The 15,817-nt window shown below is 30.6% G+C and overlaps 2 protein-coding genes across 19 annotated transcripts; both read left to right on the top strand.

Annotated features, from left to right (window-relative positions):
• The first annotated feature begins 7,161 nt into the window (after positions 1 to 7,161).
• Positions 7,162 to 11,810, top strand: LOC112756403 (exocyst complex component SEC15B). 16 transcript variants are annotated; one of them, XR_003179323.3, is made up of 3 exons: positions 7,162 to 9,711; positions 10,629 to 10,781; positions 11,412 to 11,810. XR_003179323.3 is itself a non-coding variant. In XM_025804997.3 (2 exons), exon 1 carries the CDS (start codon positions 7,286 to 7,288, stop codon positions 9,695 to 9,697), a length of 2,412 nt encoding a protein of 803 aa, XP_025660782.1. In that variant the 5' UTR covers positions 7,162 to 7,285; the 3' UTR covers positions 9,698 to 9,711; positions 11,412 to 11,810. The 16 variants fall into 16 exon arrangements, 7 of the variants coding, with proteins under 7 accessions (XP_025660782.1, XP_025660781.1, XP_072075349.1 ...); XR_011873457.1 differs by having other exon boundaries at positions 10,629 to 10,786; XR_003179320.3 differs by having other exon boundaries at positions 10,613 to 10,781.
• Positions 11,811 to 12,173: 363 nt separating this feature from the next.
• On the top strand, positions 12,174 to 14,836 carry LOC112758535 (uncharacterized). 3 transcript variants are annotated; one of them, XM_072219251.1, is made up of 2 exons: positions 12,695 to 13,330; positions 14,690 to 14,836. In XM_072219251.1, the coding sequence occupies exons 1-2, from the start codon at positions 12,700 to 12,702 to the stop codon at positions 14,707 to 14,709; spliced, it is 651 nt and encodes a 216-aa protein (XP_072075352.1). In that variant the 5' UTR covers positions 12,695 to 12,699; the 3' UTR covers positions 14,710 to 14,836. The 3 variants fall into 3 exon arrangements, with proteins under 3 accessions (XP_025663021.1, XP_072075352.1, XP_072075353.1); XM_072219252.1 differs by lacking the exon at positions 14,690 to 14,836 and adding an exon at positions 13,827 to 14,469; XM_025807236.3 differs by lacking the exon at positions 14,690 to 14,836 and having other exon boundaries at positions 12,174 to 13,570.
• Positions 14,837 to 15,817: the final 981 nt, after the last annotated feature.

Raw genomic sequence — 15,817 nt, 5'->3', positions numbered from 1 at the left:
AAATTATTATTGACTATGTAGAGTATTTCTTTAATGTCCTAAGTCATTAGGACATTACAAACTTTTATAGTACTCCTAACATTTTTTAAGCCATTTTTTTAAAAATTATTTTGCATAGAATAAAGGGAATTTTAAGCCATTTTCTATGCAAAATAATTTTTAAAAAAATGGCTTAAAAAATGTTAGAAGTACTATAAAAGTTGAGCAATGCTAGGGGGCCAGCAATTTTTGTGATTGGTAGCCATCAATGATGATTTAATGGTGTGAGATTGGTGTGAGATTTCATCCAATGACTCACATTTATCTGCTGGTTACATGCTGGCCAAAATTTAATAAAATTGCTGGCCCCATAGACTTTTCCATAAAAGTTTGTAATATTCTAGTATTTTAGGTAAATACGGGTTATAACTATATTTATTTTAATTTTTAAATTATTATTGACTATGTAGAGTATTTCTTTAATGTCCTAAGTCATTAGAACATTACAAATTTTATAGTACTCCTAACATTTTTTAAGCCAATTTTTTTTAAATTATTTTGCATAGAATAAATGGCATTTTAAGCCATTTTCTATGCAAAACAATTTTAAAAAAATGGCTTAAAAAATATTAGGAGTAATATAAAAGTTTGTAATATTCTAGTAATTTAGGTAAATATTGGTTATAACTATATTTATTTTAATTTTTAAATTATTGTTGACTATGTAGAGTATTTCTTTAATATCCTAAGTCATTAGGACATTACAAATTTTTATAGTACTCCTAACATCTTTTAAGCCATTTTTTAAATTATTTTGTATAGAATAAAATATTTTTTTGTGGTATAATTTAAATAAATTTATTAAAAAAATTTATAAAAAAATATTCAGGTGTAGTTTGAATTAATCCACTTCGAATTACGTTGAATGGCATGCATGGAAGTAGTTAGTTCAAATCAACTTGATTCGAATTACATATTGCTGCCTAATTCGAATCAGCTGAATTCGAATTATGTTGCTTTGAGTGTCAGTGAGTAATTCGAATCTATGTGATTCGAATTACATGCAATCTAAGTTCGAAGCAGGTAGGTTCGAACTACATATAAACGTAATTTGGTTGATTGATGAATCAGATTTTGCTTTGGCTGATTTGTGTAAAATTATTCTCCCATTGACTTATTTATGTTTTTTGCCTAATTTTTTTCCTATTATTTTATATATATAAATTATACTTTCTTTTTCTCTTTTTTTTTGTACTTCCGTTATAATTTTTGTAATTTCTTTATTTTGCCAAAATTTTCTATGATTTTGTTTTTTATATATTTTTATGTATTTTAATTAATAGTTTTTAAGGGTGTTACTATTTTATGAGAATGATATAGCTTGAACTTTGGTTATCTAGGAATTTACTAAGTGGCTAGAGTAGTTTCACGTCACGAACCAACTAATGCTAGCAATTAGAATGATAAAAAAGACTAGCCAATCTGAGACTAAATGGGAATCAGTAAAACTTTTATAGGTAAAGACCTGTCCACGTGAAATAGACTGGGATGAGACATAGATACCCTCTTCAAGGAACCCATTAAATACACGTGAATATAAATTACTGAATTATCCTAATATATATATATATATATTTCTTAAATTTGGTAATTCTAATTTCTGTCTCCAATTTAAACTCTTTTTTTTTTTTAGACTTATCCTTAGCCTTGATTTTGTATATACTCTTCTTCTAACTCACTTTCTCTGCTTATTAAGTTCGCCATTATGTTGCTCAGTTTCGCTCTAAAATATTATATTATGTTATTATGTTGGAAGATGTTTTTATATTTTTTATAAATGTTATTTTTTATAATGAATATATTATGAGTTGTGTTAAATTATATTGAATTGATTATTTATTATTATTATTATATTATAATTTTTTTGTTATTTTTTTCAAAAATTTTCAAAGAATATTCATAAATAATCGTGAGTATCCGCATTCGCTAAGGGGATAATTAAATAGGGGACTTGCGACGAAGATGGAGAGCGAACAGGGGATTTTTTTTTTAAACGGGAGCGAAGGACGGGAAAAGGGATCTACCGCCGTGCCCACACGAGTATCTATTACTAGGATCCTAACAATAGACCTAGATTGATCTTACTCACTTAACTTAATATTTTGAGTCATTACTGTAATAAATACTATACTATTAACTATGATTATATTTAGTATATATAAAGTTAGGTATACTTACAATAGATTTTATAATCAAACTAAAAAAATTCTAATTATCTTTTCTTTTAATTTTAAATATTATTTACTATCTTATTGAAAAAGTGAATAATAATAATCACTCACATAATTAAAATAGATCCTCCTAATATATACATGATACTACATATATCAAGGATTATTATATGTGATAAATTATCTCTTTATTTTTCTAAAGATAATTTATATGTAAATTAATTAATCTTTATAACATATGATCTATTGCATAATTTTTTTCCTCTTAATATGGATAAATTGATGAATTTAATATATAAAATATCATTTATATTATTTAACATACAAAATAAGTAACTTAAGTAATTATCTATGACAATAATATAATAGTACAAATACATATATATTTATTAGTATTAAAAAATATAAAATAATATAAACATGATTTTTTTTGGTAGAAAAACAATAACAAAGGTTATTAATTAAGTTAATTACATAATAAAAAATTATGAATAATTTTTTAAATAACTATTTTCATATATTACAAAGTTTATAAAAAAATTTAGACAATAAACCAATTCTCAATAAATTATACATTTTTTTTTACCAAAGATAGGAGACTCGAACCCGCAACCTCTTAATTGAGTATGGAGAGACTATGCCATTTGAGCTATTACTCATTGGCGAATAAATTATACATTAGCTCTGTTAAAAAAATTAAATGATATATTAGATATTATTATTTGTGTACTAATATATATATATATATATGTATTATCGATTATTAAGTTATAATTAATTTCTAACTCAATTTTTAGTAATTAAAATTTAAATTATTGAAATTATTAAATACCGAATATTTTGCAGCTAACTAATTTTGTTTTTATTATTAAAATTTTTAAAAAGGTGAGTTAATCAATTTTGAATTTAAATTTAAATTTAAATTTATGTAAGAAAATATTTTAAATTTTTTTTCACTAACCATAATTAATTTTGAAATAAAAACTTATTTTGTATATCATATTATAAAATAGTATAGTTATTCATTTTTCTTTAATGGTAATTATTGTCAAATAAAATGATATAAAAATGGAGAAAAAAATATATTCCAATCTAGAAATAATAATTTATTTTTCAATAGAATAAATTATATATTGAATAACAAAAGTTATTATAATTTCTTTTTACACAAATTAATATACTCAACTACGGTGTTTTGGTAATATTACCAAAAAATATTATTAATTAATCTAATAGCTTTTGTAATGACATAAGTTTATAACTTTAAAAGCTTGAAAATCATGTCATAAAATATAAAATTTTAACCAATAATAACGTTGATCATATTGTTTGACTTCTTGAATGAGTATGATACCAATAAATAAAACTGTCACGGTTAAATTTCAACAAAGGCAAATCTCCATAAATATTGCTATCATCAATGAGAATTGTTTTACTTTCAAGACAAATACTATTTTCTTTCACTATATTTTCTAACTCGACAGGTCGAGAACTAATCCTCCACGGATTGAAACTCCATTTATTGAGAGTCTGTCGTAGCCAATGAGTTGTTACATACACAAAGCAGGATTCGAAACTCTAATACTTACTTAGGTAGACGAGTGAGATGACCACTCAATCAATCTAAATTAATTAAGACAAATACTAATTATTTTTTATATTTTTAACATTAAAAATAATTAAACTTTGATTTTAATTATAACTTTATAAAATATTTATACTAATAATTATTATATATATTTTTTGTTTAATCTCTTTTAATAAAAAATTTATATATTTTTATTAATTATTTCGTACGGTGTACGAAAACATACACTAATTTAAATATAAAAATCTTAACAATTCCTAAATAAAAGAACATACACTAATTTAAATATAAAAATCTTAACAATTTCTAAATAAAAGGAGAAGTAAATATCTATCATTATAAGTGGATAAGTTAAAAAATAATAACAATTTTTTTTACTGTATAAATATCTCATCAAATTCAGATATTTGTTAATCTCAATTTAATAAAATTTTTCTCATTCATCATACTTTCAACAGACAGCTTCGCTTCCTAGAAGAGACAATAACATCATCATCAAAAGAAGTCTAGACTCTACATTTAGATCGAAATATCAACAAACAAATATAATAATTTGGATCAGGATTTGAAAATTCATTCTATACATCCAGCTTTTTTTTCCCCCTCAAAATATATTATTATGACAATTGACAAATAATAACACTTTCACATTGGTGGAGTTGGTGCAACCGCCCCACCATATATGCATCCCTTTACCAAATAACGAAGTTAGAATATACACAAAAATGTGCAATTGTGCGTTATACAATTCAAAGTATAGCATTTTATTTCGAATAAACGGTAAAATTAGCTTTCTAAGATTTCATACATTAGTAAAATTGATTTTCTAATTTTTTATTTAAAAATTCTAACATCAATAAATTTTATTCTTACTTATATTTTTTCTCATGTATTATGAATTTTGAAAAAAAAAAATAGATATTTTTATCATTTTATGACTTGTAATTTTTTATTTTTTTTGGTTCATTAGTTATTTTATTTTATTTTATTTTGTATCTTTTACCTTTCATTTTCAAAAATTGAAGTTTTATAAAACTATACTTTAGATAAACGAATTGATTTACCAGAATTTTTCATATTTTATTATATTTTAAATTTGTGGAATTAAAATTCTACAATAAATTTAAAATATAGCCATAATTTATTCAAATAAATGGCACAAATAAGTAAAAAAAATGAAATTTGGATAAAATTAAACATATATAAATTTGATTGGGGTTAAAAAGCCTGAGAATTAATCTAATTAAAATAAAAATTGCAAAAATTAATTTTACTAATAAATAAATTTATGAAACCATTTTCTTCCATCGGAAATCTCCATCCTCACTAATAAAGTAATAATACATTTTAAAACTGAAATTCAATATTCATCTTAATTGCTTATATTCCCTCCAAAATTTAAGATAAGTGCTCAAATTTATTTGTGAAAAATCACTTATTTTTTTAATTAGAATGAGACTCCAATGATGTGTAGTGTAGTAAATTATAAGAGTAAATTACTGAAATAAGTTAATAGGAACTCAAAATTACACAAATCAGCCAAATACAAAAATGTTTAATGAATCGATTAGAGATACATATCTATATAATTCTAATCAGGTTAATTCGAACTTCATCTCAATGTAATTCGAATTATCTACACATGTACACATACCCACTAATTCGAATCACCTTAGTTCGAATTATTTTGGGTGTAATTCGAATCAGGTTGATTCGAATTAGTGGGTGTGTGCGTGTGTAGGTAATTCGAATCAGTATGATTCGAATTACATTGAAAATGTAATTCGAATTAGGCTAATTTGAATTACATAAAAATGCCCTCTTGGTTGAACCTTGTAATAATTATTGGTTTGGTTGAATCACGTAAATTTTTTCCCAGTTTAGTTTATATGGGTGATTTGTCCAAATTATAATGTATTTTAATAAATATTATATTATTTAGAGATTGATTAGATAATATGTAAACTAATGTCAAATTTAAATTGTTTTATATTAAAAATATTTTAGAAAATATTTATTTAATAATTTGTATATAATTCTTTATAATTATTCAATAAAAATATAATATAAATTAAAATATAATTTATTATTTTAAAATTTAAATTCATTTATTTTAAAAAAAATATATAAACCTTTTATATTAGAGTTGTATAAAATTACATCTTCATTTGTTGTTTCTATTTTTATATTTGCTTTAGTTATCATATTTTGTCTTCTTATGTGGTGTTCTTTAGGTTGCAAATAATTAAAAAATATATTAAAAAATGAATGAGAATGAGAAACACAAAAAATATAAATTAATTATTTTATAATTATGATATATTTGAATATACCCAATAAAGAGATGTGTCAAATTTAAACTTACTTGAATATAGAAAAATGAATGATAATGAAAATGACAAAAAATATAAATATAAAACTATGAATTAATTTGATACTTATGATATATTTGAATGTATTTAGTAAAAGAATTATGATATATTTGAATGTATTTAGTAAAAAAATGTGACAAATTTAAACTTACTTGAGGAAATTTTCGCTAATTAATATGAGAGTTTAAGAAATAAAAAGTAGTTGAATTTTATATAGCATGCGTAAGTAGATCAAATAATGTAATAGTAATAGTATTAACATGTTTAAATAGTAGAATTTCAATATTTATAACTTGAAAATTTTATAATTATTATTATGATACTTTTAATGTATATTTATTGTATTTAATTAGTACTTTATGTTTTAATTGAATAATAATAGATATTTTTTTTTTTATTTTTTAAAATTTTTTTATTAAAAGATGATCAATTGATTTTCAAGTTTGTCAAATAAATAAAATTGCTGATATAATATTATTAGAAGAAAAAATATGACTTAAATACAACATAAAAAAACTTAAATATTAACTTTTTATATAATAAAAATAGATAAATAAATAAATTAGATTTTAAAAAATTTGTTTAATTAAATTTATTATTTAAAAATTTAAATTAATTATATTAGTCATTTTATCACTTTTTTTTATTAATAGCATTAAAATTTGCGTATTAAGTAACACATATATATTTACCATCATCCTAATTAATTGTTAACATATTAAATTTATATAATTAAATCAAATCGACTTCAAATTAAGTGAGATTTTGAAATATTAAAAATTCTTTAATTTAATATTAGTTTTAATTTAATTTAATTTTATAAATTTATTATATTAATATTTAATTAAAAATATTAAATATATATTATGATGTCACTTAATAATAAAAATAATAATATAATTAATTTAAGATATTTTAAAAATAAATTTAATTGAAATAATTATCGAAAACCATTTGCAAAATAACCATTTTTCAAGAATGAATTTGTCATTTAAAAATTAAGTTGCAAAGACTATAACAAATGTTTCTCGAGGAAGAGTGAACGGTTTTTCAATTTCTCACACCATAATCCCTAAATTCGCTCCATTTGCTCCGTTAACAAGCACAACCAGGCGATGCACTCCTCCAAGCCCCCTCGCCGGAAAGTCGCTCCGGCGAACGGCGACGACTCAGGTGACAAGCTCGACCAACTCCTCCTTTCCTCTGCCATCTGCAACAACGAGGACCTCGGCCCCTTTATCCGCAAGGCCTTCGCCTCCGGTAAGCCGGAGACGCTCCTCCACCACCTCCGCCAGTTTGCGCGCTCCAAAGAGTCCGAGATCGAGGAGGTCTGCAAGGCACACTACCAGGACTTCATCCTCGCTGTCGATGACCTCCGATCTCTTCTCTCCGACGTCGACGACCTTAAGTCCTCCCTCTCTGACTCCAACTCTAAGCTCCAGTCTGTCGCGCGTCCTCTACTCTCATCGCTTGACGCCTTCGTCGAGACACGAAACGTCTCGCGGAACGTCAACCTCGCAATTGAATCGGTGCATACATGCGTGGAGTTGATGGAGGTGTGCTCACGCGCCAACCGCCACCTCGCCGGCGACAACTTCTACATGGCGCTAAAGTGTGTTGACACGCTCGAGAGGGAATACTTGGAGAAGACGCCGTCAACGACGCTGAAGAGGATGCTAGAGAGAAAGATCCCGGAGATCCGGTCGCACATAGAGAGGAAGGTGAGTAAGGAGTTCGGCGACTGGCTGGTTGAGATCCGAGTGGTGAGTCGCAACCTTGGACAGCTGGCGATTGGCCAAGCTTCAGCAGCGAGGCAGAGAGAAGAAGATCTCAGGATCAAGCAGCGCCAGGCAGAGGAGCAGAGCAGGCTCAGCGTTAGGGATTGCATTTACGCTTTGGAGGAGGAGGAAGATGATGAAATTGCCGCTGGTAGCGGTATCGGTGAGGATGGATACGGAAACGGAGGTGGAATTGTTGGTTTTGATTTGACTCCTTTGTACAGGGCTTACCATATTCACCAGACTTTAGGGTTGGAAGAGCGGTTCAAGCAGTATTACTATGAGAATCGGAAGCTTCAGTTGACTTCGGACTTTCAGGTATCTTCGATGACACCTTTCCTTGAATCGCATCAGACATTCTTTGCGCAGATTGCGGGTTTCTTTGTGGTAGAGGATAGGGTTTTGAGGACTGGCGGTGGTTTGATATTGAAGATGGAGGTTGAGAATTTGTGGGATATTGCTGTTAGCAAGATGTGTTCTGTGTTGGAGGATCAGTTCTCCAGAATGCAGACTGCCAATCATCTCTTGCTCATTAAGGACTATGTGAGCCTTTTGGGAGTGACTCTGCGGAGGTATGGGTACCCGATTGATGCATTGCTAGATGTTTTGAGCAAACACAGGGATAAATATCACGAGCTTCTGTTGTCAGATTGTCGGAAGCAGATTGCTGAGGCACTTGCTGCTGATAAGTTTGAGCAGATGTTGATGAAGAAAGAGTATGAGTATTCCATGAATGTGCTTTCTTTCCAAATACAAACGTCGGATATTGTACCTGCTTTTCCTTATGTTGCACCATTTTCGACAACTGTGCCTGATTGTTGCCGCATTGTGCGGTCCTTCATTGAGGATTCTGTGAGTTTCATGTCTTATGGTGGGCAGCTTGAGTTCTATGAAATCGTTAAGAAATATTTAGACAGGCTTTTGACCGAGGTCTTAGATGAAGCTTTGTTAAAGCTTATTAATACATCAGTTAGTGGTGTGCCCCAGGCAATGCAAATGGCAGCAAATATGACTGTATTCGAGCGTGCATGTGATTTCTTCTTTCGCCATGCTGCACAGCTCTCAGGGATTCCATTGAGAATGGTGGAGAGAAGCAGGAGGCAGTTCCCACTTAGGAAAGCTCGAGATGCTGCAGAAGAGACCCTTTCTGGGCTACTTAAAGCCAAGGTTGATGGATTTATGTTGCTTATTGAGAATGTAAATTGGATGGCTGATGAGCCGCCACAGAGTGGAAATGAATATGTAAATGAGGTCATCATTTATTTGGAAATTTTGGTTTCAACTGCTCAACAGATACTGCCAACTCAAGTCCTCAAAAGAGTTCTACAGCAAGTTCTTTCGCACATATCAGAGAAGATTGTTGGGGCTTTAGTTAGTGACTCTGTCAAGAGGTTTAATGTGAATGCTATTATTGGATTTGATGTGGACATCCGGCTTTTAGAACAATTTGCTGATAATCAGGCCTCCCTTTTTGCCGATGGAGATGCTGATGAATTGAAGATGGCGCTTGCTGAGTCAAGGCAATTGGTTAATTTGCTATTAAGCAATCATCCAGAGAACTTCTTGAATGCAGTGATTAGGGAGAGGAGTTACAATACTTTGGACCATAGGAAAGTAGTGATTGTTTCAGAGAAGTTGAGGGATCCTTCTGATCGGCTCTTTGGAACCTTTGGTAGTCGTGGAGCCAGGCAGAATCCAAAGAAGAAATCTCTGGATACATTGATAAAAAGGCTTAAGGATGTTAGCTGATTAAGCTCAAAGCTGTATGTAAGCTCTTTCCCCTTCCCCTTGTTTCATCTTCTGGTTTTGTCTTTAGTCCCATTTTGACTTTGTGAATTATTTGTTATCAACTCATTCATAAAATTATTTGGTTAAGGCCTGCTTATCTTCTCCACTTCTTTTGAGATTTTCAAAGAATTTGTCTGAAATGTATGATCCCTATGTTCAATTTTTGTGTTCGACTAAAATACTCATAAGTACTATCATATTTGTTTTGAATTCTTAATTTGGCTTTCATCAGTAGGTTTGTGAAACCTAAATTGGAACATATTCGTTGTTTTATATTTGGAAAGGCCTGGCTGAGGATTCATGGGCTTGCCAATTGCCAGAGGCTAGTAAATCTCTGAGGCAGCCTCCAAAGGAATATGAATGAGGTGGTTGGGAATAAGGGGAAAAAATTGGATGATAAACAGCGAACCTTGTCATTATCCATACATCTCCCGTGCCCTCATTTATTACTGAGCTACCAAAAAAAGGACCACATTCTGTTTTCATCTCTTTAATGTTTACATACTTGCATGGTGCATCTTAGTCCTAAAGTTCCTGCTGACCTTAGATTAATGCACATATCGTGATCATTGCTTTGACATTTATATCTTTGTTACTCGATGCCAATCTTGATTGTAATGCATTCTTTGACTGTTAACTCAGATGTATGAATATAGCATAAATTCATAATCATTGGTTTGAGCCTTCGTTTGTTGTGAACTTGTGATGAGATTACTTTTTGAATTCTGCTGCCATGATTGCCATATATCTAAACCAGGAACATGGATAATGAGACCCCTGCATCCAATAGGAAAAAAGGCCTTACATAGGTATTAGGGTTTAGAATTTCAAGTTGTAAGATGCTCCCCTTGTAATTCACAATGTTTAATAATGTAGTTATTATATCGATCAGTGAGCTAAATCAAAACATTGAAGCTCCAGAGCTTTGGAAGGAAATCAATTCCTAGCAAATTGGGACCCCAATATACGACTGTGAGGTGTGATGCAAATCGAATTTCTTACTTCAAATTGAAACCAAACAAGAGGATGGGTTAAAACTTGAAAGGTGCGGTGAGTTTCTATATATGGATTCCAATTGTTAATGATCAAAGAATTTAAGGGCTAATTGGAGATATCAGGTATGGGCTAGAACTTAGATGTGAACAGAAGTCCAGGATAAGTGGGCTAATATAGTAATTTCACATATCTTTATATGCCTGCATCTTTACTTGGTTACATGCTTATATTTGTTATTTGTATCTATTATGTCAACTAAATGGGAATGGATTATCTAAGGTTTGGGCAGTCACATGACCAAGTAATGTGAAGAGAGAAAATAGATTATAGACGTATAAACTAGGTAGATGAAGGATTAATCTCATTTCTGACTTGTCAAATAACAACTACTGAATATTGACAAATTCCTGCTGGATTTTCTCAAATTTTAAAACCGTGTAACCTAATTTATTAGGAATATTTGTCCATTTCCTATATCATGGAGAATATAATAGTTTCTCTTTTTCACATAATATATAATGGCTGGTTATAAAGTGGAATATTATGAAACCAAATCTCATAATATTCTGCTAGGAGTTCTAGTCCTAGCATCAAATCAGGAGTTTGATAATGAGATCCATTCTTCAGTGTCTCTCATGCGTCTTATTGATGATAACTCGTAGTTGCTTGTCATTTGTAGATGCCTCACCAATCACTTCGATGTGTCCTGACCTCTAAGGATGACGAGCCATGTAATATTTGCACAAACAGGTCCTGTTGGTTGATAGAAACTAAAACCTTGATTCTCATCCATGGCAGAAGAATTACGTATATATTTGGATTAACTTATAGCCGATCGACTTTGTTTCTCAACTACCCCCCGAAAAAAGAAAAGAAAAGAAAATAAACTCTCTTTCTCAGTTTCTCAATGGGAATGCTGTAACCTGAGGTAATGCCTCAAGTGTGCTTGAAGCGTGTGTGCGTGTTTGCGCTCAGTCTGTGTTTTGTGATTGTTGAGAATGAGAAGACTAAAATGAGCTCTAAATACTAGTTGTTCAAAGAAAAAAATTATACACCAAGTCATCCATTATCTACATTATATAGTTTGTTTTACACTTTTACTTATTTCTTGCATAATGATATACAGCAACAAAATTTTATCCCAGTAAAGGTCAATTATAAGTAAAACGATTTTATATACTTTGTAAATCAATCAGATGTGTTGAGTCCATTACATCACCATTCTATACAAAAAATAAATAAATATTAATATATTTATACACTAACATTGTATTTAAAAAGTATTTTAAACAAATTAAAAAGCTGTCTATTAGGTAGCGTTTGGTGGAGAGACAGAGACGGAAAGAATGAGACTTAGAGACAGAGACCAAGAGACAGGGATTGAAATAAATCTCAGTATTCTGTTTGGTGCAAAATAGGAGACAGGAATTGAAACAAGAATGAAACTCTAATTTAATTTGCACAAAGGGTAAAATTGGAATTAATTAATTGAAATGAAAGTATTTTAGGTATAAAATATTATTAAAGTTTTAGTCTCCATCTCTAAAAATTTCAGTCCCTGTGTCCCTATTTTTTGGAGGTACTGAAATACTGAAATTTTAGAGATAGAGACAGAAATTTTAGTACCAGTCTCTGAACTAACAAACACAATACTAAGTCTCCTCAAAACAAACGCTATGTTAGGGATCAATGTTTTTAGGCATTGATAATGTAAAATATTTTATACATCATCTAATTAGATTTATTCATAATATGACAATATATATATATATATTTTTTTTTTCATGAAAAACTCTTTTTGAGTACGAAAATTAAACTCAATATAATAATCCAAATATTTTTCCTTCCACCTCGTCATCTTGTAGAACTCCTCCACTCTGAAGAACCTTGCCACGTGCTACGCGAGTTGCACGCATTATTAGAATATTGATATTGACCTCATCAACAAAGTGGCAACGAAAACATGCATGAAGTCGAAAACAGTAATGCAATTCAAGCAGTGCCACATAAATTTTGTTATAGGACATATATGTTCTGCATTTATTTATTATGATCAATGGTCGTGTCTTGATCTCAACATGTCCAGCCCTCAACCTATAAGGAAACAAGTTTTCCATTGTCATCAAACGCAAGCGATAATGAAATCCTCAGTTGCACTCGTATGTGTCCTTCTATACGCCACAGTTTCACTCGCATCCCAGCAAGAAGATCAGAAGCTAACAGCATACGATGTTCTAGAACAGTACGATTTTCCAGTGGGTCTTCTTCCCAAGGGTGCAACCGGGTATGAGCTTGACGCAAAGACGGGTCAGTTCACTGCGTATTTGAATGGAACTTGCAGCTTCAGCATTGAATCTTACGAGCTCAAGTACAAATCCACCATCAAGGGAGTGATCTCGAAAGGTAGGTTGGCGAAGCTGAAGGGTGTGAGTGTCAAGGTTGCACTCTTGTGGCTTAACATCGTTGAGGTCACTCGTAACGATGATGAACTCCAATTCTCCGTTGGTATTGCCTCCGCCGACTTTGCCGTCAACAACTTTCTCCAATGCCCCCAGTGTGGATGTGGATTCGATTGCAACAATTCCCGGGAAAACAATGGTGATGTAGTTTCCTCCATTTAGTTTTTATTCGTAATATGCAGAACTATATCTTTCCGGTGCGTTTTTTTTGGTCAGGGTTCTGTTGCTTTAAGTATGATAAAGTGTTTTGCATTTTTATTCTCTTTTTTTTTTGTGGCAACCCACAAAATATAGACTGTTAGCCAAAAACATAACATATTGGGCCTTTGGCACATATGAAAACAAAAAACAGAATAACCCACTTCGTTTAGTTGTGTAACCAATTCTCTCTTCATTTAAGTATTATGATTTAAATTCTATTATGTAGATATAGTAATTTGTTGGTTAATTGAAGTTTAGATTCACCATAAATTAATTTTTAGACCGTTGAACTAGCTGAGGTCTAGGATACCATAAAAAATAAAAAAAAATTAAAAGATTTCTCAAATCAAAATTAATTTCTTGAATAATCTCAAATTAGGTTTGTATATTAATTTAATCCCTGGGTTTTTAATTGCACCATTTTGAGACTTCAGATTGAACTCCGGGCTCTGTACAAGTCTCCAAACCCATTTCCTGCATGAGTCAGTGAATCGGAGTACTAATGTGGCACAATTACTACCACACTAGACGTAAGGGACGACGTCGTTTAAGGTTTTGGCACCTAGTGAGACAAAAATGTCACCATTTTAGTTGCATGAGGAAAAAAAATGTTGGAGACACGTGTTTCGATCATTCACAATTCTTTCCCTTCTTTTTTCCAACACTCAACACTTCGTCTCCGTCTTATTCTGACAATGACGAAGGTGGTGTGATTTGCGATTTTAGTAATTTTGGGAGACTACTAGTGTCGCCGTTGAGTTCACTGAGTTCGTGTGAACAAGAGGAAACACCATTGTGGATGTTAGCGATGTTAGTATACAGCAAAATTTTGTTCACTAACCATATATATATAATTCATGGGTTTAGTTAGTTTTCTTTTTGTATGTGATTGGGTTGTTTTCATCGTTGTTGAAGGTTTAGAGTTTCAATTGTTGTTTTATTAGGGTGGGGGTTTTGAATGCTTTATTTTTTGTTAATGGAACAGATTTTTTTTTTTTGGCCGTAAACATGATATGTGAACTGTTGACTTTTGGTTTTAGTGATGGTCATTGAGTTAATTTAATTTGTTTGACCTTTATTTCTATGAAGATGAAAATTCTACTTAACATCATGCTCCATCACGGGGGAAGCTTTCAAAAAAATGAAAAAGGAATGATGGTCTATTCTCCCGATAACAAAAATTGTTTGAATGATATTAATGAAGATATGTTAGAGATTTAATTTTCTATATTAGGAATTACCATAAAGAATTTGGATACAACAAGATAAAAAAATGTTGGTGACTTGTTTCAAGTAGGAGTCTGGAGGTTGAACTGAGAAGATTAAACAATGATGGGGGAGTTAAGAGAGATATGTTTCTTTGCTAAGAAAAATAATGATCTTGTGGATGTGTTCATGGAGCATGAAGTGCCAACACCTGAGATTTTAGAAAGAAAAGAAGTTGTGGTACGTGACAGAGACTAAATTGGAGCAGTGTTGGAAGAAGAAGAAGAAATCGAAAAAGATGGAAGAAAAATGCAGAAGTAGAAGAAGATGGGATTTAAACTGTGTTTAAGGTTTATACATAAAGACAAAGACTAAATTGGAGCATGGTCATCACATGTTCATGTCACCTAGCCGTTAATAATGTCACCGTGAGAGTGGCTATGCCAGATCAATAGCTCAACTGTTGACTCATACTGAAAATAAGTTTAAGGACTTATTTAAAGTCTATAGTTCAATATAAGATTTAAAATAGTGCAATTGAAAACTCAGAAATAAAATTAGTGTACAGATCCAATTGAAAACGCAATTGAAGACTGCGTTTTGAATTTTTCCTATAAATTAATGAAATACAAATGTTCTCTATTGTTTTTGCCCGTTAGCTTAATTACTTTTGTGACTATGGTGTTTGCCGCTAAATATGATCATGTCTGTGTTTATCAAACAGAGTCATAAATTAAAATCGCACAAATTATGCAGAAAGGAGTTTTGTGTAGTTTTAGAATCTAGACGGAAATGGAGATGGCATCGTCGATGTTCGGTCTCATTCTTAAATGGCTTACTGAATGGCCCCTTTTCATTATGCATTTGCAATTCATGGTTACTTCATTATTAGATTAGGGCATTAGGCTTGAATGGTGTTACTGTTTATTGCGTGGCATGAATGTTGTTTGACTTTGAGCCGCCAATAATGAAAATTAGTTGACCTTACTAACATAAGACTTGACTCTTGAGGTCGTGGTGCCTCGCGAATAAGATTCCAATATGATGATTAGACAATGAGACTTCTTTAGGCCAATTGCAAAATGAATTACTATTTGCTAATTAGGTATATACTGTTTAGATGGATACTACTATAAAAATGTTACAATTATCTTTATGTAAAGATGTATCTTTTCTACCATTAGATGATGAATTGAAGAGTTTGATTTTGATATGTTAC

The sequence above is a fragment of the Arachis hypogaea genome, chromosome 16 (genome assembly GCF_003086295.3).
Source record: "Arachis hypogaea cultivar Tifrunner chromosome 16, arahy.Tifrunner.gnm2.J5K5, whole genome shotgun sequence".
Classification (NCBI taxonomy): Eukaryota; Viridiplantae; Streptophyta; class Magnoliopsida; order Fabales; family Fabaceae; genus Arachis; species Arachis hypogaea.
The sequence above is the reverse complement of the archived record's forward strand: the minus strand, read 5'-3'. Positions and strand labels throughout refer to the sequence as shown.

Coding starts and splice junctions, on each gene's coding strand:
- LOC112756403 (XM_025804997.3), top strand. CDS start 7,286: ATGCACTCCTCCAAGCCCCCTCGCCGGAAAGTCGCTCCGGCGAACGGC.
- LOC112758535 (XM_025807236.3), top strand. CDS start 12,700: ATGAAGTCGAAAACAGTAATGCAATTCAAGCAGTGCCACATAAATTTT.